The following is a 24,557-nucleotide window of genomic DNA, read 5'->3' as shown; positions in this document are numbered from 1 at the left end:
CAGATCTGGTTGACATTCCTGCTGTCAGCATGCCAATTGCACGCTCCCTCATTGCTTGTGGCATCTGTGGCATTTTGCTGTGAGACAAAACTGCACATTCCAGGGTGGCCTTTTGTTGTGGGCAGTCTGAGGTACACCTGTGCACTACTCATGATGTCAGATCAGCATCCTGATGTGGCACACCTGTGAGGTGGGATGGATTATCTCAATATGGCAGATGTGCCCACTACCACACATTTGGACTGATTTGTGACCGCTGTTTGGGAGGGATGGTTATATTGTGTATCTGGAATGAATTTTAGGTCTCTACGTCCATCCCATGGGGAATGGGAGCAGAAACAAAGGTGTTGCGTTTATATTTTTGTTGAGTGTATATCTATATATATATATATATAGTACAGTATATATATATATTAGGGGTGCAACGATACACAAAATTCACAGTTCGGTTCAATACTTTGGTGTCACGGTTCGATATTTTTTTGATACAAAAAAAATGTTCATGCCTTTTTAATTTGTCATTTAAATATATATTTTAACTCAAACGTACAGTTTTGAAATTTAATGTTGCTGAAACAACAAAGTAATAAAAAAAATAAATATATCTGATTGAGAAATCACTCATCTTTGGAAAAGAGAGTTTATTACAGAGAAATGGCTCTTTCCGAAATAAAAGCTATACTATACGCTTCTTCTGGGCTGTATTCTCAGCAGCATATTAAACATATCAGGTCCCCATAAGGAGAATCATGTGCTAACGGCTGTCTAAATGACTCGGGTAAAGTTTGAAGCATGCGTGCTTGTTGTTTTTATCTGCTTCCACTTGTCTTTGCACTAGGATGATGTCGGAGTAAATGTGCAGTCATATTCGTTGTGTTTCCACTAGTGCTGTCAGCGTTAATCTCGTTGAAATGACGTTAACGCCACAACACGGGAAATCTTATTTCAATCTTATATATCTTAGTCCTGGTCTTAGCGTTAGTTATTTCCTGATTTATTCTGACATCTCTCGTCTTGTGTGCATTAGCTGTATTGATATTTTACAGTCATTGCTCCCGCGATAAGAAGTTTTTAATTATGCTTCTTCCAGCTACTCCCTCATTCACAGCAGGTCGCTACAGCAGATGGATCTGTGTGTTGGACTTCAGGATTTGTGTCTTCTCCTGGTCTTGACCTGTGATCTTTCATGTGTTAGGTAAATGTGTTTCACTACTATACAAAACTGTTGCACTTTTTGCATTTGAAGAGGATTCTTGGGGTAAAACTATTCTTAATTTGGTCATGGCTCCAAACTGGTGATTCTATAGCCCACTGTGAAAGAGGTTCAAAGTTGGCTGTTGTAATGGTTTTGAAATCAAAGACAGCCATCTCACCGCTGCTGTTATATCCTTTATCACCTACTATTGTTAGGAGTGCAACATGAAATGATGTGCTGACACCAGTACTTGAGAAAAACTAAAGATAATTTCTCTCAGCTGATATTGTGACCGCACAAATGAGGATCTAGTATGGAAACACACACATGAGAAATACCAGCCATTCATCTTGGCCAAGATTCGGCAGGTAACATCATCCAGTGTACAATCTACACTAATCAAATGTGTCTCTTAAGTTTATTAAATCCATGTTGCACAGTATGGCTAGTAATGAACTTTGAAAATGATAGTTGCAATGGTAGTTGCTTTTAAACCACAAAGAAAAATAGTTGTGACCACTTAGCTTTCTAATCACGCGCCTGCAGACTAAGCGGCTAAGTCTGATCATTTTCCCGTTTTTCATTAAAAAACTGTTGGAAATGTTGGAAATATGGACACACAGTAGTCGGGCTTGCTTCAGTGCACTCCCAGTGGACTCCTATTGGCAACTATTAAACAATATGTTAGAAATAATCACTTCTTTGTGGGCAATAAAGTCAGATTGCTGATTACCGGCTGAACATGTGCACAAATGGATCAAATCCTGCAAGCCACACGTCCAATACCAAACACACCCTCCAAACTTGAAAGCCATGATTTAAGCTTCACATTTTCCAATCTCTTCTACTAACATTTCAATGTATCCCTGCCTGCTGTTTAATCCCACTACTCATACTAAAGCAGTAGGCGCCTAGTGGCAGTCTTTGTTCCTGCCAACAGAGGCCACGGTTGGATATCTCATTGTATTTCATACCAAAGACAGTAACATCCTAGCCCTTATTTCATTGAGTGTACATCTCTTTGCACTATATGTTGAATATATTTCACAGAGCTTAGACACTCAGTTAAAAAGGTGGAGGGTAAGACTTTATTATGAGACTGGAGCTGCTGGAAAATGTTGATTAAATGTCATTAAATGTCAGATTAAATATGTAAAACCACATTAAGCGTAGAATTTTCCTTTAATTTAGCATCTAGTGTGTGCCTGATCAGCCTTTTAACATTAGGCTCAGTTCTTTTCTCTAACAGATCCTATATTACAGTATCATTCGTGTGTGGATGTACCAAGTCTTGTGTGACGGTGCTGTTTCCCTCAGATGGAAACAGGGCAGATGAGGACACGATCCTCCAGCAGAACACTCAGGACGAGGAACACAAAGTACAGTACGAACATGGTGAGGCCCAACTTTCGGCTCATCTTCCACCGACAGGCGGCGATGGAGATAATGACAAAGAGGAGCATCAGGAAGAGCAGCACAATGGCGCAGAACAGGCCATTGGAGCTGACCATAACTGGCTCACCGTTGTGGAGCAGGGTGTATATCAACCAAGGGATCGGCAGACTAAAACCAAACAGAACAGAAGCAGAAATCAAGCTATTTACCATCACACCTTCGTAGCCCGTCTGCTACATCTTCCTTTTTTGTTTTTGTAAGAAAATATATTTTGGCCTATTTTAGCATAGCCTCTTGTAACTTTTTGATAGTGATTACAATATTGGCTTATTTGTTTACAACAATGATGCAATTGTTGACTGAAGTACAGGTACAATGGTGGATAAATTAATGCTTTATTCTAGACACAATGGATTCTGGGGGCTTTCTCCATATTATTGTAGGGTCAATACCTTACAATATAAAGCGCCTTAGGCGATTTTTGTGGTTTGGCGCTATGTAAATAAAACTGAATGGAATTAAGAGTGACTCACCCTACAGTGATGTCAAAGATGTTACTCCCCACTGAGCTGGACACTGCCATGTCACCCAAACCCTTCCGGGCCACAATCACACTGGTGATCAGGTCAGGGATAGATGTCCCAGCTGCTAAGATGGTCAGTCCCATGATCTCCTCTGAGATGCCCACAGTTTCACCCACCTGCAAACAGTAAAAGATAAAAACAAGTGTCAGAACGAGTATCCCCAACCTGGCTGTAGTTGGTTGGTAAAACTGCCCAAGTGCCACAAAGTGAGACCAAAATTTTAAACCGTGTGCCCAAATCGGTGACTAATTAACTAGTTAACATTACTCTACATTATTCATTTTTTTCTTCATTTTTCCCCCAACAAAGACTAAATAAAACTCAAATTACAGAAAAACCTAAATAGTCTCTCTCCAAGGATGTCTGTGAAGGTTCTCAGTCATCCAGGTCATCGTAGTCTAAGGAGCTTGGAAAGAAAAGCATCTGGACTTCTTTAAGTTTCCTTAAAGACATGTGGACATAAATGGCTTCTTTCCCTCCTCTTTCAAACCATCTGTCTTCTCTGTCCAAAATGTGAACATTGGCATCCACGAAAGAGTGACCTTTGCCATTTAGATGGAGATGAACTGCTGAGTCTTGTCCCGTGGAAGTGGCTCTTCTATGTTGTGCCATGCGTGTAGGAAGTGATTGTTTGGTCTCTCCAATGTAGAGGTCTGAGCATTCCTCACTATACTGTACAGCATACACTACGTTGTTAAGTTTGTGTTTGGGAGTTTGTCTTTGGGATGAACCAGTTTTCGTCTCAGTGTGTGGCTGGGTCTGAAGTACACTGGGAGAGGAGTCTCTCTGTCTTTCTGTGCACCCCTGGACCTCTTGTAGTAATGCTGCTTTAAAAAAACAAAAACAAAAACACTCACTGGAAGTCTCATTTTGTCCAATTTTATTCTGAGGCTGCCATTTCAAGAGGCCAGAACCCAGAGAACAAACAGCATTATGGAAAAGCCCATAATCTCCCAATTTAAACCAATTTTTAAAAATCATGGGGTTGTGCACTGTGCATTCATGCCTGAGGATCAGGCTGTAAATTCCACTATAATGTCCAGAAGAGCGAGAACTTTCATAGCCCAGACCTCAACTGCGGTGCAAGCACAATGAGATGACCTTTAAGGAGAAATTGGGCAAAATTATGTTTTTTTCTTGCACAAGGTAAAACGAGACAAATAAAAGACAAAACTTTCTATAAAACTAGGACAGTCTCACTGTCTCTATGTTATGCTCTCACTATCTTTATGTTAAACTAACCGCACTAACTGCAGAAGCATCACCTGAAAGTATCATTGACATCACTCAGGGCCGACTACTCTGAGACATGTAGGAAAGTAGTCTGCCAGGGTCCTTATCAGTGTGAATAAAAGACCAACATAACATGTGTTAAGACTCCACCAACCTGATGAGCCCACCACACCATCAGGTAGGAGAAAGCACCAATCCAGATGATGGAGCCTATGAAGGTGATGGCAAAGTATCTCCTGGATGCCTGAAAAGCACCAGAGCCATTCACATTACATGTTCAAAAACATTATGACACCTGGGAACAGAGACTTAGATCCTGAAACTACAAAAAATAAAAAATTAATCCAATGTAATCCATTGTAAATGATAGCATCTGATCCATACAATTCACTCACTGCAGTCGGTTCTATCTGTCTGTTAGCATTCACAGTTTTCTAGATATTTTCAAGTTTTGTGTGTCGGTAGATACCAAAAACAGCTCAAGATGAATTAATTTTGGTGAAAATCAGATCAAAGTAACACCAAATGTGAAAATCAGTAAAAACTTTATATTACCTGTAGGTTAGCTAAGCATTTCACCTTGGCCATTATTGTTAGTGCCCACGGTCAAAATCACATATTGCATGAATATGTCTTAAACTATCAAGTTTGTACAGCTTACAGAAGCCAAGTTTTCAGCCAATTCTGTTCCAATCCCATGGGTAAAGATAATAAAATACATCATTTTAGTATGTAAAGCTTTAAGGTCATAGGTCATAATGATAATGATGATGAGGGCTGTTCACCAGGTTGCGGACATCAGGCAGGGTGAGCCACAGCGGGAACACGATGGGCAGCAGGAACAGATATGTCGCCTGCTTGCGCCTGGTTTCAGGCCACCCTAAAGACAATGGTTGGTTCTCCTCCTCCTCTTCTTCCTCCTTTTCTTCTTCCTCCTTGTCTTCATTGTCGCCATCATCTTCACTCTCGCTCGAGTCGCTGCTTTCTTCGTCACCACTCTCATCCTCAGCGCTGCCCTCAGAGCCCCCTGATCCACCTGCTGATGCTGCTGCTGCCTGTAGGAGAAGGAACAGAGTGAGTCAAACCCCCTGACTCACTGCACACAACGAAGCGGGAACCACATAAAAGATGCATTAGATTTATTATTTAGTATTTAATATTTCAGGGCTGGTTTTGGTCTTGGTGAATTGATGATTTTACATGAGAATTTTTTTAGGTACATTTCACAAATTAGCTGTTTTTTTTTATTATTTGAGGACTTCACTGTTATTTATGTGTATGAACTTGTGACTTTTTGTTTTGAAAGTCTTGAAACGTCCAGTCTTGGATGAGTCTACTTCTACTACCAGTCTACTACTGGTTTATTTTCTAATGAGATTGAGCAATGGAGACCTTTCACCAGCTGATGGTACTGACAGATCTATCTCCTGAGCACAACAGTCCTGGAGGATAAGACAGGGTTTCAGCTCTGGAGCTCTTCCAGTGATCATCATGGCAAATGTGAGCTCACAGTTGATGTGTATCCTGGAGTGCTGCAGCAAGATATTGACACACTCACATTTTCCAGACCCCACTGTGACCGTACATGGTTTCAGTACTTTTGGGCGACAGAGACGTTACTCTGAGTGGTAACAAGAAATGTGAAGGGACTGCACCAGTTACAGCAGCATAATCCTGGACATGTTACAGAGAAGGAACATATCCCTATATTGTCAGAGCTTTACTTATTAAGCCCCCCTTATTATCTTAGCTCTTCACTTTTTTCTTCTATTTAAATTAGCTCTATTTTTATTTTGCGTCTTTTCTTTTTACCTTTGTGAGCTATTTTGCTTTGTGATATTGTATTTACTTCACTGAGCGAGGTTCTTTTAGTTTGTAGTGTTAGTTTGCTTATAACACAGTAATTTCCCAACTTTTAGGATAGATTAAGTATATCTTACTTTGTTATTTGTTAATATCTTACTATAATACTTTGTTAATATTCTGCAACATTACTGCCACTCCTTTTTAATTTTTTTATGTATACATGAACAATAAATTAACAAAAAGTATAAGCTAGTGTGCTTGTGTTAGGCCCTCCATCATTCTTCAACACTGCATGTTATCCAACCTCCTCACAGCCTTGTTCACAGCTTCTGGCTTTGGCGATGTGGTTTTCAAAAAGTGCTGGCAGCTGATATATACAGGCCTCCATGCAAAGTGTGATCTGAGGTCAGTATGCCAGAAAACTGAGGTGACACTAAACTGACAGAAAGCAACTTGTGTGGGTGTTAACGGTTACCTTCATTTCTCAATTGATGTGTTTGTTAAAGATTATACATTCTTGTCATTTTCAAGCTTTATTTTGAACTGTACCACATAACCAAAATGTAATATGTTAGGAAAGAAGAACACATACTAGAAACAAATATGAAGCAAGCCAAAACCTCTTAAATTAGTTTGAAAATGTGCAGATTGAAGCCAACGCTCTTACCATCTTTCCTTCAATTTTACTAATACACCATGTGCTTAAGTATATTCCTTGGGTGCATTTTCAAAATACATTATGCCAGGAATAATTAGAGGCCAATTTAAAATCTGAAGATTCAAAATCAAGTAAGAAACATAGTTAAAGTCATAGCTTTCTGTCTCCAGGTCTGTTGAAAAGATAAAGAAGCAGAAATATGAATTTGAAGCTAATCTATTCAAATCTAGGGAGACAGTAATGCCATCTTCACATGCTCATCACGCCTGTTATTTCCCAGGCTTCACATTGCAATTAACATCTGACTGCATTCCAGTGCTTCGCAATTCGCATGGAGGATACAGATGCTGCTAGGTTTTCATCAGTTTCCTTGACAACTTAACTAGTTTCTTTTGGCAACATGACAACAGCTAAAGAAACACGTGCGTTCATATTAAGATGAGACGTGTATTATCACGACTTTTAAAACTATAGGATCAAAGTTGTTAAAATCTCCACTTTCCTCACTTCTGTGGCAAACTGCACAGTGAGCTGAAATCTTCTCGTACCTTCGATTCGTCCGGTTGGTCAGATGTTTCCTGAGTTGTCTCTTCTGCCTTTGGAGGCTGTGAGGTGGACGGCTCAGCAGTAGCTGCTCCCTCTGATGCACCGGCAGCAGCTGGCTGCTCAGACTTTGGCTTTTGATCTGGATCTTAAAAAAGAGGAAAACCACACGGAGTAATATAGATAAAAATATGAATTTTAACCTGCTTTTCAAACACTGCAGATTTTAAATATCCCATAGCCATTTTAGATAAAACAGTTTCACTGCATCTTTTTACAAACAGGACACATCAACCTCACTTAAATGTTTAGTGACTTTATGCTTTTACTTTGACCTTTTCACTGTCTTCTTTGTCTACCTGCCACTCTGACTTTTCCTTTGATTTTATTTTGAAAGGGCAAAGATGTCTTTTAGTTTGTTCTTTGTATGCAGCAGTGTTTCCCCATATCTAACTGAACACAACTGAACAGAGTCACTTTTGGATGATGTAATAACCCTGCTGGTTTGTGTTATGGTCACCATTTTAAATCCATCACTTCAGACTGATGACTCCTCACCTTATATCAGCTAAAGTACTTTGCAGTTAGGTGATTAAAAATTCAGGTGAATTTGAATTTCCAAGCAAGTTTGCTGTATTAAAGAATTTGGAAAACTTCCGCTCACACTTATTTTTAAACGTATCTAAATATTAGAGAACTGCAGCTAATTTCACACTTAGCGAAGATAAATCACAAATTTAATGTTACACTGACAAATTATTCTGCTCTAGAGGCCAGTATGAAGTGGCAGTGGGAGTGATTGGAGTGTCTGGCAATAAACATGCTCTACTAAAGGCGGGGAAGAGAGTCACATGCACACTCATATGCATGTTAATCCTCAGGGCTCATTGATTCGGTCTTGTCGAGGCCTCTCCAGGTTCCTCACAGCCCCACTTTGCTGTGCACCTCAGACTGTCAAGCAACTCCTTACTCCACACTATGACGCACAAACATATGAACTGAGTCTGAAGAACAACCTCCTTCAACCCCAAAACTGTCTCTGATTACTGATAGAAGACCATGTGCATATGTGCACTCGCAATATCACAATAAATGTCAAAGCACAAGTCACTACAATATTAATCAACAGTACAACTATTAAAATAATAACTTTCTTCATCTGAATATTCACACAATTAATTACAAATTAAACATCCTTTGGATCCTTTTATGCAGCCTGATATTAACTTTTTAAATTAGAAGATGAGAATAAATTTAATCCAATTTCTTTGTCTCATGCACAGCTCCTCCTACAGGAGCTGCTCAGCTCAAGTAACCAAAGCCATGAAGCTCCCAGAGCACAGTGTTTGTGCTGATGTTAATACCAGAGGAGGTTTGGAATTCTGAAGTTAGTGAATGAGCAGAGTGTTTGTGACTTTTACACATGCACTTGATGACCCCGCTCTGTAACTTTACATCATCTATTTCCAGGTTCAAACTCTTCTTCGGTTCCTAAACAAGCACTGTGACAACAATGAGATTTTATCTTCAATAAAAATGATCAGCATCACTGCTATCCCAGCTGTTACAATAAAGTTTAACATCAGGCATTCCTGAAAAAGATGATTTATGAGGTTTAATTGACTCAGAAGCAGTAAGTTAGAGTGCTGGTTTCCATCTAAAGACCTGGAAGCAGGGTCTATACTTTATCACTTGACAAGCAGATGGTATTGCTTACAGCTGATCGTGGAATATCTAGGAGGGAAGAAATTTCACAAAGAGAGTTTTTGCTGTGGAGGTACCCTATTAAAACACCAGGCTCATATTCTGTAAGCTCTTTAGAAAGATCCATTCTTTCACCCGTTTGAGCTAATAGCACAAAAAATGGGAAAAGTAAACTGAGCCTAATGCCAAAACATATTTAAAGTCATTTTCAATACAATGGAGTACAAAATACATAAAAACAAAACCAAAAAACACAATATGGATTATAGAGGGAGATATTTTGATATTTGATTTTTACCATCATACTGAGACTAAATTTTATCCCATGTGATTTAAAATATGATTTTATTTTTTTTTATCTCAGTCTTTATGCAAAACTGGGCTAACACACATCACAAGCGTACCTCTCAGACAGATGCCAAAAAATAACTGATATGTGTTCTGTACTGTTGCATTACAATACAAAATTACGCAATGTTATGACAGAGGATTGTAGGTAAAAATGGCCAGAGAAATACAAGCGCTTCAACATATAAATCAGATGTTGTTGGAAATCCGGGTTATGTTTCGAAATCATGTAACAAAACTATGCATTTAGTCAAACAAAATACTGATGGCACTGGAACACACCCACAGGAAGTATGCTTTCAGGAAAGGCGTTTCATCGCACAAACGACTCACCTTCGCTGCAGCGGTGATGGGACTTGCTCTGCAGTTTGCCCGTCATCGGGACATTCATAGGCTTTACTTTGTTCTTCGCTGCAGTTAAAAGAATCATTGCTCAAACAAATCTCATGTGAAGCCTGTTCTTCTACAACCAGCTTTAACAATAACATGACCTGATAAACACACACTGACCAGCATTTAGGAGTAAAGATCCAATCCAATCCAGTGCAAACGTGAGAACAGGTACAATTACTGGTACCTATGCTAAAATGTGAACCTTACTTACGACTCATTTGAAGCTGTTTATCACCACCAAGCTTTTATCTACTCTAGAGCCTGACTAAGATAAGATTTTTCAGGCCAATACAGATATCTGATTATTTACCATTCCAATGTTCCCAGTCTTTAAGGACATTTTTTTGTTTGTTTGTAATTTATTGTTTACATTCCACATGCCTTGGCTTGGTTTATGTGGTTGTTGGGTTTATACTGTTATGGAAGTTGAAGAGTGCCCTCTGGTGGAACATCAGCGCTCATAAGTCCTACCAGAAGTAACCCTTGAAACTCCTGTTTCTGTCTGTGAAGGTTCTCAGTCATCCAGGTCATCGTAGTCACAGGAGCTTCTGTACTGTGCAATTTCTGTCAAATTTCAGGCCCCCCCAAAATGACTGGGTGTGCTTCAGAAGTTAGTCAGGGTAGTCTTTGCCTATGCAGCTACCCTTGGAAAAACCTGGAAACTATTCTAAGATTGTCAAACCATGTATTTATTGATACACACTGCAGCGTCCAATAAATGTGATTTTTATTAATTGGACCCCAAAAAGTTGTTTGTGTTCATTTTCTCAGTGGGAGAAATGTTTCCTCATTCACCCAAGTGATTTCTTCAGTTTCAGCTGACTGCGGGTTTCCCCTACCTTATAAACAGTACATTTGCATAATGACTGAACCCAGCAACAATGGGCTGTGAGGTCAGTTTCTTGATCAATAATATGCAAATTGTCTAATACATAATATCAGCCAATGACACTAGTCTACAGATAAATTAGTCATGTTCTTTACAAACAGCCAGAGTGTGCCAAAAGGTCAACGATTCTCACAGCTTTCTGACGGACACACAAACATGCAACCATCCAATGCATGCATAGCGGTCAAAAATGTGTTCTGTAATAGCAGACCAGACTGAACACAACAGCAACAACAACAACCACAAGAACAACTAGTGCAGAAACAACACAACAGCAATGATGTTTTTCACCTTACCTTTCCTCTGTACTGGCCCCTCCCCTCTAACATCACCATTAAAAGATGTTTCTGATTGGCAGACATTCACAACACACATTATCAGTCTGACTCCTTAATTACTTTTTTCTTTTTGACATCAAAGGTGAAAAATTAGCTCATTCTCCAAACCGCGACACAAAAACACCCACATATTCTTGGTATGCACATACTGTCTGTGTGAATAGGTATTGGTTAAAACAGCTGAGACCTGCTGAAGCCTGGATATGACCTCTGTGGTTTCCTGTGGTATCTGCCTAACTTAGATTGGATTAGATGGACCTGCTGACATGATATGTCGGAGTCATCTGGAGTCATCTCCAACTCAGTGGCTAATCCATTCCTGGCCTTGAGCCCCACTGTTGTTCTAAACATTATTCTGTTCAGCGGTGAATTGTCTCGTATGTCAGGTTTGTATTAGCCAGGCTAACAGATGAGGACCAAAAGTTTAACATGCCCATGTTGAGTGACTGTGATGAGTTCCAGAAAGTTTGACTTCAAAACATAGATAAGCAACACAACTAAGCAGGAAATCTGAAGTTTGATCCACAAACAAATACACAAAAAAATTAAAGACAACAAACGCTTCAAACCAGGCAACAACTTTTTGTAACTCTTACCTCTTCTGACTTTTCTGGGGCCAGGGGTTTTAACGGCCCCTCTAAGAACTGCTTCTACGATGGAAACCACAGACATGGTTGTAACTTCAGGGCCAGAGAAAGGCGTTCAGAAGCGGAGACAGGGACTGCTGCAGAGAGGCCAAGTACAGGTTCACTAAAGAAGTGGACATTGCTAAACATCAGCACTCTGAGAAGATGCAGCAGCAGATCTCAGAGAATGACTCGGCCTCTGTGTGGAAAGGTTTTAGGAATATCACAAACTACAAGCCTAAAACCCCCCACTCCACTGATGACTTGCTCTTGGCCAACACCCTTAACGACTTTTATTGCCGTTTTGACGAGCCATCAGGCAGCCTTCACACCTCCAACGGCCCCAACAATAGAGGCAATTTGGACACTAATTCCCCCACCTCTCCCCCCTCCATAGAGCCATCACCACCTTCAAACTGTTCACCTACAACACCCCCCTCCTCACCCCACACATAATAGGATTTCACACCACCTCCTCCCACCACAACTCTTCATATTCATGAAGCAGATGTGAGGAAACAGTTTAAGAGTCTGAATGCTCGAAAAGCTCCCGGCCCAGACGGTGTGTCTCCTGCCACCCTCAGACACTGTGCAAACGAGCTGGCCCCAGTGTTTTCTGGCATTTTCAACTCCTCACTGCAGGCATGTCATGTGCCTGCCTGCTTCAAGTCCTCTACCATAATCCCTGTCCCCAAGAAACCTAGGATCACTGGACTAAATGACTACAGACCCGTGGCTCTGACATCTGTGGTCATGAAGTCATTTGAGCGCCTAGTTCTCTCCCATCTCAAGACCCTCACGGCCCCCCTCCTGGACCCCCTGCAGTTTGCATACAGAGCCAACAGGTCTGTAGATGATGCCATCAACATGGCCCTACACTTCATCCTGCAGCATCTGGACTCCCCAGGAACCTACGCCAGGATCCTGTTTGTGGACTTCAGCTCTGCCTTCAACACCATCCTTCCAGACCATCTCCAAGGCAAGCTTTCCCAGATGAATGTGCCTGATCCCATCTGCCGGTGGATCACTGACTTCCTGACGGACAGGAAGCAGCATGTGAGGCTGGGAAAGAATGTCTCGGACTCTCGGACCATCAGCACCGGCTCCCCTCAGGGCTGTGTTCTTTCTCCTCTGCTCTTCTCCCTGTACACCAACTGCTGCACCTCCACCCACCAGTCTGTCAAGCTAATCAAGTTTGCAGATGACACCACCGTTATTGGGCTCATCTCGGACGGGGATGAGTCTGCCTACAGGAGGGAGGTTGAACGTCTGGTGTCTTGGTGCAGCCACAACAACCTGGTGCTGAATGCCCAGAAGACAGTGGAGATTATTGTGGACTTCAGGAAGCACACAGCCCCACTCCCCCCCATCATCCTGACTGACACCCCCATCACCTCTGTGGACTCATTCCGCTTCCTGGGTACCACCATCACCCAGGACCTGAAGTGGGAGCCCACCATCACCTCCGTCATCAAGAAAGCCCAGCAGAGGATGTACTTCCTGAGGCAGCTGAAGAAATTCAACCTGCCAACACGGACAATGATGCAATTCTACACCGCAATCATCGAGTCCATCCTCACCTCCTCCATCACCGTGTGGTACGCTGGAGCCACTATCAGGGACAAACAGAGACTGCAGCGTGTTGTGCGCTCTGCTGAGAAGGTGATTGGCTGCAGACTCCCATCTCTGCAGGACCTGTACACCTCCAGGACACTGCGGCGTGCAGCTCGGATCTCAGCTGACCCTTCTCACCCTGGATACAGTCTGTTTGACCTGCTCCCCTCAGGCAGGAGGCTCCGGTCCATTCGCACCAGAACCTCTCGCCATAAGAACAGTTTCTTCCCCTCTGCTGTTGGACACATGAACAATAAACGTACGACTGTTCCCACCACTAACACATGACCCTACGCTGTGTTCACTGCATCATTCCATGTTTTGGCACTGATCACCACCTGCACTCATGTATATATCTTTCTACGTAGCACTTTTAATTCTTATTCTCATGTATATATCTCATGTATATCTCATGCATATATCTTTCTACGTAGCACTTTTAATTCTTATTCTTACTTTTATTTTTTCATGTCTATTTAAGCGCAATTTATGACAGTATGTTTGCACTGAAGCACCGCAGCAATTTCCTAATGTTGTAAACCTGCTCAACATTTGGCAATAAAACCCTTTCTGATTCTGATTCTGATTCTGATTTCAATTTGACTGACAGTTTTCAGGTTCATGGTGCAGTAAATGTTTCATAGTAACAAAAATAATATCTCTGCATGGTAGTAACAGGCTCAGGTTAAACGCTGTCACACATAACTGCTTATCAAAAAACAGTTTGAGCTGGTCTCAAAATAACTGGCAACTTGTGAGCATTTTAGAAGTCAGAATTAGAGTCACATTCATTTTCCTTTTACAGCTGAGTACACCGCATAAAGATTGGCTAAAATTTGCAAGACTGCAAACTTGGAAATGTAATGTGTGTGTTTTACAATTTATTTTTGTAATTCATAAAGTAAGTATCATTTTTTATTGGTTTGAACTATTCTAAAGATACATTGATTTTATTAAATTCTTAATAATCAATCAATACACTACTTTATTTCAGTTTTACACACATATACATTATTATATAGAGTATTATACTGTACTTATACTCAATGTTCCCTCTAAGCTGCGCGCGTGCGCAATTGCGCACTGCTGGCACGGTGTTTTAGCTAGCAAAGTGGCATGGCTGATGTGGAGTGAAGCCACGTTAATGACAACGTGTACAACCATTGGAGATGTGAGCAGGACAGACGGGACAATTGACGGAAAAAGTGTGGACTTTATACCAGTTTTTAAATTGTGTTGATAGGCCACATTAAACCAGAATTATGATAAAAAAATATGTGCAATGTTTGGTTTTCTTCCTGAATACTATCGTGGTTTATATTTACTGCATCAAATTTGATGCAGAACAGCTGATTGTTCTGTAAATAGTTTGAAATGTTTATTTTAAAAAACGCTTTGGCTGCATTTTTAGGTAAACGGCTGCAAAAAACTTGTTGTTTGCATAACTCAGTTACTTTTTTTGAAGAAGTAACTATGTAATTAATTGCCCAACATTATATACTGTATTTTGCAGACAGAGTTACAGGACTCTCTCCCAGACCACAGACTCATACTAATAATACAAGTCAGAGCTTTACAAAAAAAAAAAGAAAGAAGAAAGTTGTTTTTTCAGAATTGGAGTTCAAGTTATTTTTTTACTTCCAATAGTGTTAACATACTACACAGGTCATGAACAAGATTTTTTTACATTTTCATTGTAAGTGGGCTAAAGCAGTTAATTAAAAGTAGTCTAACATAAATGTAAATGCTGTAATTTGATTATTTTAATAAACCATGTGACTTGGATCGATTCCATGCTGGCGTGACCACAGTGCACACATCTGCTGTTGCTCACAGTGGTCCAAGGGACCGCTCAGGGAGTTTGTGCGTTCGCTCAGACACATGAAAAATTAGAGGGAACATTGCTTGTACTATGCTAAGAAAATGGAAGACATCATTCATGGGTTTTCCTCTTCTGCTAATATAATTGTAATCGGTATACATAAAGGTTGATTAAGGGTCTGAAGTTTGATCCATGCAACTGCCATGGCTTGTCAAGTTTTCTTACATTGTCCAATTCTGTCATTGCAAATTTGGTGACATTGTTAGCAAGAATACTTTAAATCAGATGCCCTGCAGTCATTGTCCACACTGTAACAGACAGCCTTGTGAGGAACATTAGAAGCCACAAACTCAAGTCAAATCCTGGAAAGTAAGAAAGTCTAGCTACAACCTGACAGTCCAAAAACGTCTTCTTTGATGTGTAACTTTTTGTGTGGCATTACTATTGTGGAATTATTATAATTTAACTTTTTAATCCTCCAGGAACGCTGTCCTTAATATTGTTTAAATTTAACAAAAGAATGAAAAAAATCAATTAAACACCACTCCCTAATACAGCAGAAGTTTCTGAATTAGAAAGATGTAACTTCACATTGTTCTGATGTAGTGAATGAAACCTAATAGATCAGCTGAAATAACGGATAAGTCAGATTCCTTTATGTCGGACCAAAGCCTTCTCTTCTGCTGTCAGCACAAATACAGAAATACACTGCAGCACACTTGCTGCACTGAAACCAGTTGCTCCACAAATGAACTGTATGCAAAAAATCACGGGTCTATTTATCTGGAAATCACTCATGTTTAGGGTTAGGGTTGCGTACTGCAGTCCAGCTGCAAGGAGCCGGTCTCTGCTTCCACAGAGATAAAGCGCTCGGCTTGCTAGCATGCTGGCTCTTATCCAGCTTTTATTACCCTGTATTGAAAAGCTGATTAAGGATCAACAGTGGCTCAGTGCTTTGAGTTAGGGAACAGCACACCGGTGAGTTCGAGGACAGACTGAAGGTCGTTGCGGTTCATCACGCGACACTGACTCAGAGAAAGGGACAGGAGGGATACAGCTGAGTCACTGGCAACTTTGCAACAAGCTGGAACATTTAATCGATCAACAGGATTTCACTTGGTTTTTTATTTATTATTTTTAATTACAGTCCATGAGCGAGTGTGAGAAGACTTTGCTTTGGTCATTAAGCACCACTTTCCTTCATTTCCTTCATTAATTACAGCTTTTTTTTCTTATGCATGATAATGATTTATTTAAGCCTTCTAAGCATTTATAAGAAGCTTATAGGCCTTTAATAAATGTCAAGAAAACTGTAAAGAAGCTGTAAGCAGATTTAACTATTTGTTAATTAATTTAACTTCTCCTGAATGGAAGATGCAGCATCAGGTACAGAAGTAAGAAAAAATATTAAATCTAATTACAGACAAATTTATTAGGGAACTGATAATGAAAGTAATCATTAGTGAGGTCCTGCTGTCTCCAACGGATGATCTGATATCCTCGTGTTGGTGTTGTTCCCAGACCATCATGAAAATGTTGTTCCAGGTTCAACATTGCAAGTGACCAATCACATTGATGTGACGTTATTCCTTTGCGCGCCAAGCCATTCGTGCATTTATGAAATTCCAATGTTGCAAGGACAATATCAATTCTGCTTACTGTTTATTAAAGGGTTACGGTTAGGGTTAGGGTCAGGGTCCGTTGATCGGCGGACAGAGGCGGTTTCACGCAGCTTAAGTACAGTTTTTTGTTTTACGCCGGTTTTTCCCGAAGTCGCAAAGGTATGATGTCACAACATTCTGATTGGTCACTTGCAATGTTGATCCTGAAACAACATTTAGTATGATGATCTGGGAACAACACCAACACGAGGATATCAGATCAACCGTCTCCAACATCTTGCATCTTGTTTACTTATGTTAAAATGGTAAAATACTTCATCACAGAAAGTCCTTTAAAATTAAGGATCAAATTGTAGCTAAATAATGAGGTTAGAACTTTGACATTTACACATACATATTTGGTTGTTGACCCAAATATGTATGTTGAACCAGTTTTTAATGAGCACTGTGCATTTTTAATTTCTAATTTTGCTGCAGACGTGATATTATCACCCGAGAAAACATTGGTTACCTTCTCCCAGAGGGTCCAATGTGTGAATCATCAGCTGGAAGATGGTGCTCCGAAGCGAGGTGTTGTGTAGGGAGGCTGAGCTGCCTCCTCGCTGCAGGGCTGGACGCACCTACAGGACAACAGGCACCTAGTCAGAACTAAAGCATTTAACCTTAGGGAACCTTTAATAATACTAACCAGTGCAGACCAGTGAGAATCAAAAAGGTGTTTTGCTTTTGTTAGAGCAGCCATTTTGACAAGGTATTGCAAGGAGAAAAACAGGTATAATTAATAACGTCAACTATGGCTATGATCCAGTTAGAGGAACCAGGGTCCTGGTACTACACATAAATGGAATGGGTTTAAAACATTAAATACAACAGGACTGTAAATGACACCTGAGCGTACCCTACACTGACATGCCAAAATGGCTGGCATGAAATGGGTAACAATTATTGTCAAATGTTACAGGCTAACACTGTCATCTCACTCTAGAGTTTTATTGCTGAAAACAATAATAAAGGTAACAATATGTACAGGCTGTTTTGCCAATGTCACTATCTTGCCTTGTGATAAACACCTTTAAGAATTGGACAATAAAAACAAAAGGGAGAGAAGGACCAAAAACAGTCAATGAAAGTGTGAGGAACAGATTAACCAACATGTTTCTCTGCTTTAACGCAAGATGCTAACATTAGCATGTCCAGCTAACTAGCTTACCATAGTAGCAAGCCAGGCCAAGTAAGTCTGATAATTTTAATTTGTGTAAATTCAAGTAACAAGTTCACTAGGTTATTAATTATTAAAGAACTTATGCTATTATATCAGAGTTTGTGTGTATGCTAACAATACATATACATATAAAATAAACCAAACCTACAGATTTTAAAAGTAAATCTAACACTTAAATGCTACTACAACAGCTACAACAGGAAGAGCCTTACACTCCTTGTGTAGATAAAATATCTGCTGATCCTTTACGATCTTATTCCATTATGAGCTGATGCATCCCTCCATTAATTCATCTGAAAGTAAATATTAATTTTTGCTTTGAAATTAAGGAAGTCACACTGCAGTTTAACTGGAGATTTAGCCAACAAATAACATAAGCTTTATATAAAAGCTTTAAGGGCCATTGTGGCATCACCCAGTTGTCCCATTACCATATTAGTGTTTCCAGGCCAGATTGAAGTGATGGAGTGGCCAAGGAACACTGCATGCTTATGTGGTATTGACTTTTTTTTCACAGCATGGGGTCACTAACAAGCTAGTCTGTTTTGTCATCTTTTTGGACTGTAATTTAAACCATAATTTACAAATTGAACATCATTTTATATTCAGTAAGAACTGAAAATAATGACTGACACCATAAACTCAACATTTAAGTGCTTACTGATGTCCTTTAAAAAGTGATCATTAGAGTTGTTTTGCCAGACATCTATATAACTGGACATCCTTTTTTGCAACTGGGGAGTTCACCCTCTACTGGCCAATAGAAAGACTAGATTTAAGTATTTCACTGTATTTAATTTTTCAGAGCTGGGGCTTTGTTAATCCTTCATATGGTCTAAACCAACAAAAGGTTTGTTTTTCAAACCTTGAGTCTTGTCTTGTCATCTTGTGAGTCTGGCAGCAGTTTGCTGCTTTGAGGGCTGCTTGGAGGTTGTACAGGTTCTGGTTTGGATTTTTCTTCAACTTTTGGCGCAGCAACTGGAGCAGCTGGAGCAGCAGCAGCAGGTGGTGGAGGTGGTGGTGCTTCACTTTCCTATAGTGAGGCAGTTTAACAGCAGTTCAGGTTACCAGTAGTTCGAGTTACCTCACACGTATACATTCAAGCATATGAACAGCGGAGATTGCTTTGGCAATTTGATTGGTCTGTATTTGCATGTGTTATTGCTCTTAATTGGTTCTGTGAAGCACTTTGACATACCTCTGGTTTTTAAATGTGCTATATAAATAACATTGTATTGTATTGTAATGTACTGTAGAAACTCAGTCTAAACTCAGTCATAGGAGTAGACATGCAAAGTGATGAATTGACATGGTTCCAGCTGTAGTCTTGAGACAGGTCAAGAATTCCAGGTTAATCCTTTACAAAAGACAGTAGTAAGCCCCTAATCTAGTTAAAAGTCCAGCCAGCATGAGTTTTTCACCATCAGCAGAAGAGTAAGTCACAACCCTTAAGCCTTGAGGCTGATCCTTTTTAAATCTCCAGTTTCAACAACTGCATTATTCCTACTGATACACAGCTTCCACGATGAATGCTCCTAAACTGAGCTCCCAAATCTATGTATATATGTGTTTGTGTATGCAACAGGTGATATTAATGTGTTCTATTGATGAAAAGAACAAAAAGAAATGATGGTTGAGCATGTATATAAATGTGAACACCATGTACTGAAATCTGTGAAGAGGTTTTGAATTTCAGCAATTCTGACCCAGCAATGTGGCAACGCATCTCACTGCACTTGGTGTTAATACTGAAGCACATGCTGATTGCAGACATTCTTCAGGCTAATTGGCGAATCTGCTGCGGGCCCTTGAGATATTGTAATGCAGTTCTGCATGTTGATTACGGCCTCAGACATTTGCTGATCTCTCCCAGCAGCAGCGGAGCAGAGAGCTGTTCAGCCTGCAGGAAATGAACCTTTTATTCCTTTGTTTTTAAATTGTAAATGAAATGATGTCTCTATATAGTGGTATTTCAGGGCTTTGACAGAAAGACTGACACTTGCATCACTCCACCCTGTGACGCCCCATCTATGACACCTGGAGTCCTCTCTGTTCAGTACCATCAAAGGATTTTACACAAATACAGTCTTTCACCTGCTCAGAACCACAAATCACTGTCTCTCTTTCAGTGTGTCCGAGCAGGCGGCAGTCCCAACTGTGCGGAGATGAAAGGATAGAAAATATACTGTGTATACTGAAAATAAATGGATAGATAGTATCTCTGGTAACAACTGCTTAGAGAAACATCTGTTTTGGCTGCATCCATCCTTTTATGTTTGATAAATGCGTGATGAATAAAAGAAATTATTTTGTTCTCTTATTGCTGAAGCAAAAATAACTCTAACACCTGTTAACGCTTCATTCTCTCTCCTAATGTCAACAAATCTCATGAAAGAGCCAAACCCAGTGTAGCAATGTACCTCTGCACAGTGACTGACTCCATAAGCCTGTCTGAAGGCAAACCTTTAATCTTTTTTTTCTTTCTTCTATTTATTTTACCTAATTTCATGTTTCATTTCAGTGAATTGTGAGTCTTTGTAGAAATGTGCAGTTATTTATGGATGTTACTTTCTTTCATGCTTTCAACCCCCATCTCTCCTCACAGTGAGCGTGAAGCCATGAACAAAAGAAGATGCTCAAGTTGCTCATGTTGAATATAATTTGACCGAAAGTGCAATAAAAGTGTCACAGCAAGTGTTCATTTGTCTAAATTTAAAGAGCAAAAAACCAAAGTGACCAAGAAAGCCTGGAAGCCTGATGGCAGGTAAGCTAGTCCAAGCAGCACACACACGCACACTGCCTTTTCTGTATTAAAAATGATTTCCAACCAATGTACTGTGTAATTATCATCTGTTAATGAACTATTCAACTAATTAATTATTTTAGCTCAGGAATTAATGATTTCACCTCTAGGCAAGACACAATTCATCAATCAGACCAAGAAATTAAAAGAAAGACAGAAAAAAGGGCAAACTGTAGCCATTGAACACCTGTTTTAAAAAAGGGACCTTTACTGACCTTCTCTGGCTCCTCTGTGGTCCACACCTTAACGATGCTCATGTGTTTGTTAAGCTGGGTCTTGACCGCCTGCTCGATCTGACTGTTGAATTTCATGAAGCTCACATAGCTGATGTAGCCCAGCACCAGCAGGATGCTCTCCCACCACAGGATCATGTTATCCAGGAAGAAGATGATAAGCATGATGAGGTCCAGGATGTAGAAATTCACGTCCCTGAACAGAGGCCACCAGGTCAGGTGCAGCATCTCCCGAGAGAAGATGGCACACATGCCGATCACAAAGAGAATGTTGAAGACGGCTGAGCCCACAATGGTGCCGATACCCACGTTGCTGTGGGAGATGAAGACCCCAATCAGGGAGGTGAAGAGCTCAGGGGCAGAGCCTCCCGCTGCCATGAATGTGGCCCCAGCCACATCATCTGAGATCTCCAGCTTGTTGGTGATGACTTCCAGCGCAGGGACGAAGAACTCATCGCAGACGATGGCCAGGGCGACAAACATGTAAACCATCCCTACAATGTGCAGGGCCACCCAGCCCTGTTGACGCTGCTCTATCGAGAACAAGTCCTCTGGGTAGTCACCCTTCCTGTGAGGTGGCTGGGTTGGGGGGTAGTGTGGAGTTGCGGTGGTCAGTGGCGGTGGAGTTGGTGGCGGTTTGGGAGGCTGGGGATCTACATAGATACACTGTTCGATATCCGTCCTGTTGACGACTTTCACCAGGGTAGCTTTAGTTTCCTCAGTCTCATTAGACGCTATCAACTCCTGGATGCTGACCTCCACATGTTCATCGCTACCCACCTCCGCTCCATCATCCGTCTGGGCGGAGGCTAGTGGCTGTGACAGCCTGGCCTTCAAAGTCAAGGTGTAGACGAAACACAGCAGCACACCTGAGATAAAGAAGAGGATGCGGCTGCACCTTAGTCTCCTCCTCTGAGGCAAGTATACGTTCATTGTCTCGACTCCAAACAGGAAGTTATGTCAGATGCATTGCTAATCCTTAGTCATGCCTGCGCTCTTATGTGGTGTGAAGAAGCCAACAGCAGACAAAAAAGCACATGTACGCACAAAGTGTGTTTCATCTTCAGCTTTGACCTGTGGAAGGACTGAAAACCAGAAAATACCTACAGCTTAAAATCACATCATGAACACGTGTGTATTTATAATGTCCCCTCTGCTTGCATACTTGCAGATATACTAAGGAAAAGTGTGTTTGTGTGTGTGTGCGCGCGCGCGCGCGTGTATCTATGTGTGTATTTGAGGGTGATAGAGGATGCAGACAGCCACCTGTTACTATGGCTACATAATCACTCAGGCTTTAGCTTCTCACATAATAGGAGTCTATTGAAAACACGTCAAACATGTTAAAGCGGCGAGAAAAAACAGGAGATCCGTCTAAATAAAATCAGTAAATACTGAGATTCCTGCTGATTGTGGCTTAAAGAGCGCACAGAAATTAGCGTGATGAAATCCGCGCGTGCTGTAAATGAAATAATACTAATAATTTATACTGCCAGATGTGCATTAACGTCAACATGTTTTTTAAAAAAACAAAACAAAAAACAAAACATGAAATCTGCGAGTGAAAGACGCGCGTTGGGGTTTAATTGAGGACAGCCCGGATTATAATGCAAGGTCGGTGTACATCATTAATCTACACTCTATCAGCAAAAAGAGCATAAATCGCAGAAAGCAGCGGTGTGAAGAGAGCAAGGACGCGGATCTTACCTGTGCGGCCGGCTGCTCGGCCCCGCGCCGCTGCGGACTGCTCCTCCAGCTGTGCGCAACGGACGCAGAGATGCTGACTCCGGTTTTTGGGGAACTACAAGGGCGCACCGCATGGCAGGGCTTGTACGAGGCTCAGCATAATGCTACTAAGAGGATAAGCAGCCAAACACCTTTCACCTTCCCTCTCACACATGAGGCTGTATCAATACGCCAACATTCAAACTGCTGCTGGGCTAGCAGGTGTAGTTTTGAGGCGAATCCTGAGACTCTGCTGCCTGTTGAATCGATGTAGAATAATGGGGCGTTCAGGGACTTGCACAGGAAGCTGGGTCCTACTTAGGGTGTGGTCAGGTGTTTTAGATAGAGAAACCGATTATTACGTGAAATTCTTATTTGCCTCACAAAGAAGAAAGCGTTATCTAAACATAAATATCCGCTTGGAATGAAACACTGCAAATAAACGCTCAAAATAATTAAACAGATGAAGTTAATAAAGCTTAATATGATTATATTATTAACTTCTGCTGGCTTAAATGCTTTTTAATTTAATTTTTAATCAACGAACTATTGCGCAGATCGGGTAAACAGCACTTAAAAGGATAATTTCACCATTCTCATTTTAATTGTTGTAAGTGTAAGCATACATCTGACGTCATCATCTTAATCCAGTTGGACTAGTAGGAATGCATTAATGTGAGCCTTCAAGCTGATCATAGTATAATATATGCAACTATAACATATCCGAAAAATGATTAAGAAGAACTGCAGAGCAAAAACAAAGAGCAATTAATGAGTGTACCATGGCTGGAATACTCTGAGCTTCCACTAGCAAAGCATGTGGATGTTAGTTAACATATTTAGCATGCTGTGTCATATTAAGTTGTTCTAGGCCCGTTATATTGTAGTTGTTAAGGATGAGTGTCATTCACCTTCTTGTTAGATTAGCAAACATGACACCAAGTGGACAGTGAGACAGTGATTTGAAGACCAACTGTGACAACACAGAGTATGCACAGTGATACTCTGCTCATTGTAACTAATAAAAACTTCTGACATGATCTACAAATTGTTAATACTGTAGGTACTTTAAATCTTTTTTGCAGAGGCTGAGTTTGAGTGATTGGGGCCGGATAGTGAGGACACTTTTGATCCAGGAGCAGGAGGCAGGGGGAAGCTGAAGGTGGTCCAGTTTGGGACGATCTTCAGAAAAAACAGAAAATTTGTTCAGGGAACAAAAGGTTGTTTGGAAATAATTTTTAAGCTATTTTTTTCTTAATCTTATGGGACAAGTAAATAGAAATTGAAGATTGTTTATATAGCACCAAATCACAACAATTGCTTCAAGGTGCTTTATACTGTAAGTTAAAGACCCTACAATAATATAGAGAATACCCCCTATGAGCATCCAGTTGGCAACAGTGGGAAGGAAAAACTCTCATTAACATCAAGAAACCTTCAGCATAACCAGGCCATTTGCTGCAACCAATTTAAGATATAGAGTATAGAGGACAAAAGACACACTGTGCAAGAGACCCAGAGATGAATAAGAACCAAAGATTAAATGCAGAGTGGTGTATAAACACAGAGAAACTATGTGATGTTGTACACTGACAGACATGAAAAAACTTTTTTTTTTAAAACAACATTTAATTAAACTTAGTTGGAATAAATTTTCATAATCTTAACATCATGGTTTTGTTACTGAGTCTGCTGATGTGATTTGTTACTTTAACAAATTACACCAATTACTTTGTTCTGTCTTTTTGTTCAGCTCCTCGTTAACACACAGATGTCACCAGAAAATCACATAGCAGCAACTCAT

General features: G+C 40.5%; 1 protein-coding gene across 2 annotated transcripts; it reads right to left on the bottom strand.

Moving 5' to 3' along the window:
- Positions 1–526: 526 nt before the first annotated feature.
- LOC113012185 (sodium/potassium/calcium exchanger 1-like) lies at positions 527–22,985 on the bottom strand. 2 transcript variants are annotated; one of them, XM_080302779.1, is made up of 12 exons: positions 22,736–22,985; positions 21,011–22,113; positions 18,858–19,025; positions 17,282–17,390; positions 11,683–11,736; positions 11,045–11,095; positions 9,800–9,877; positions 7,420–7,562; positions 5,193–5,462; positions 4,562–4,651; positions 3,124–3,290; positions 527–2,758 (listed from the first exon to the last, which is right to left on the bottom strand). In XM_080302779.1, exons 2-12 carry the CDS (start codon positions 21,959–21,961, stop codon positions 2,509–2,511), a joined length of 2,331 nt encoding a protein of 776 aa, XP_080158905.1. In that variant the 5' UTR covers positions 21,962–22,113; positions 22,736–22,985; the 3' UTR covers positions 527–2,508. The 2 variants fall into 2 exon arrangements, with proteins under 2 accessions (XP_080158905.1, XP_026008205.1); XM_026152420.2 differs by lacking the exons at positions 9,800–9,877; positions 11,045–11,095; positions 11,683–11,736.
- Positions 22,986–24,557: the final 1,572 nt, after the last annotated feature.

This window comes from Astatotilapia calliptera, chromosome 1, assembly GCF_964374335.1.
Source record: "Astatotilapia calliptera chromosome 1, fAstCal68.1, whole genome shotgun sequence".
In the NCBI taxonomy this organism is placed as follows: Eukaryota; Metazoa; Chordata; class Actinopteri; order Cichliformes; family Cichlidae; genus Astatotilapia; species Astatotilapia calliptera.
This window is presented reverse-complemented; position numbering and strand designations above follow the sequence as displayed.

Coding starts and splice junctions, on each gene's coding strand:
- LOC113012185 (XM_080302779.1), bottom strand. CDS start 21,961: ATGAACGTATACTTGCCTCAGAGGAGGAGACTAAGGTGCAGCCGCATC. Junction 17,391..18,857: donor ATGACAAGACAAGACTCAAG/GTTTGAAAAACA, acceptor GTTGTCCTGTAG/GTGCGTCCAGCCCTGCAGCG. Junction 5,463..7,419: donor ACCAACCGGACGAATCGAAG/GTACGAGAAGAT, acceptor CTTCTCCTACAG/GCAGCAGCAGCATCAGCAGG.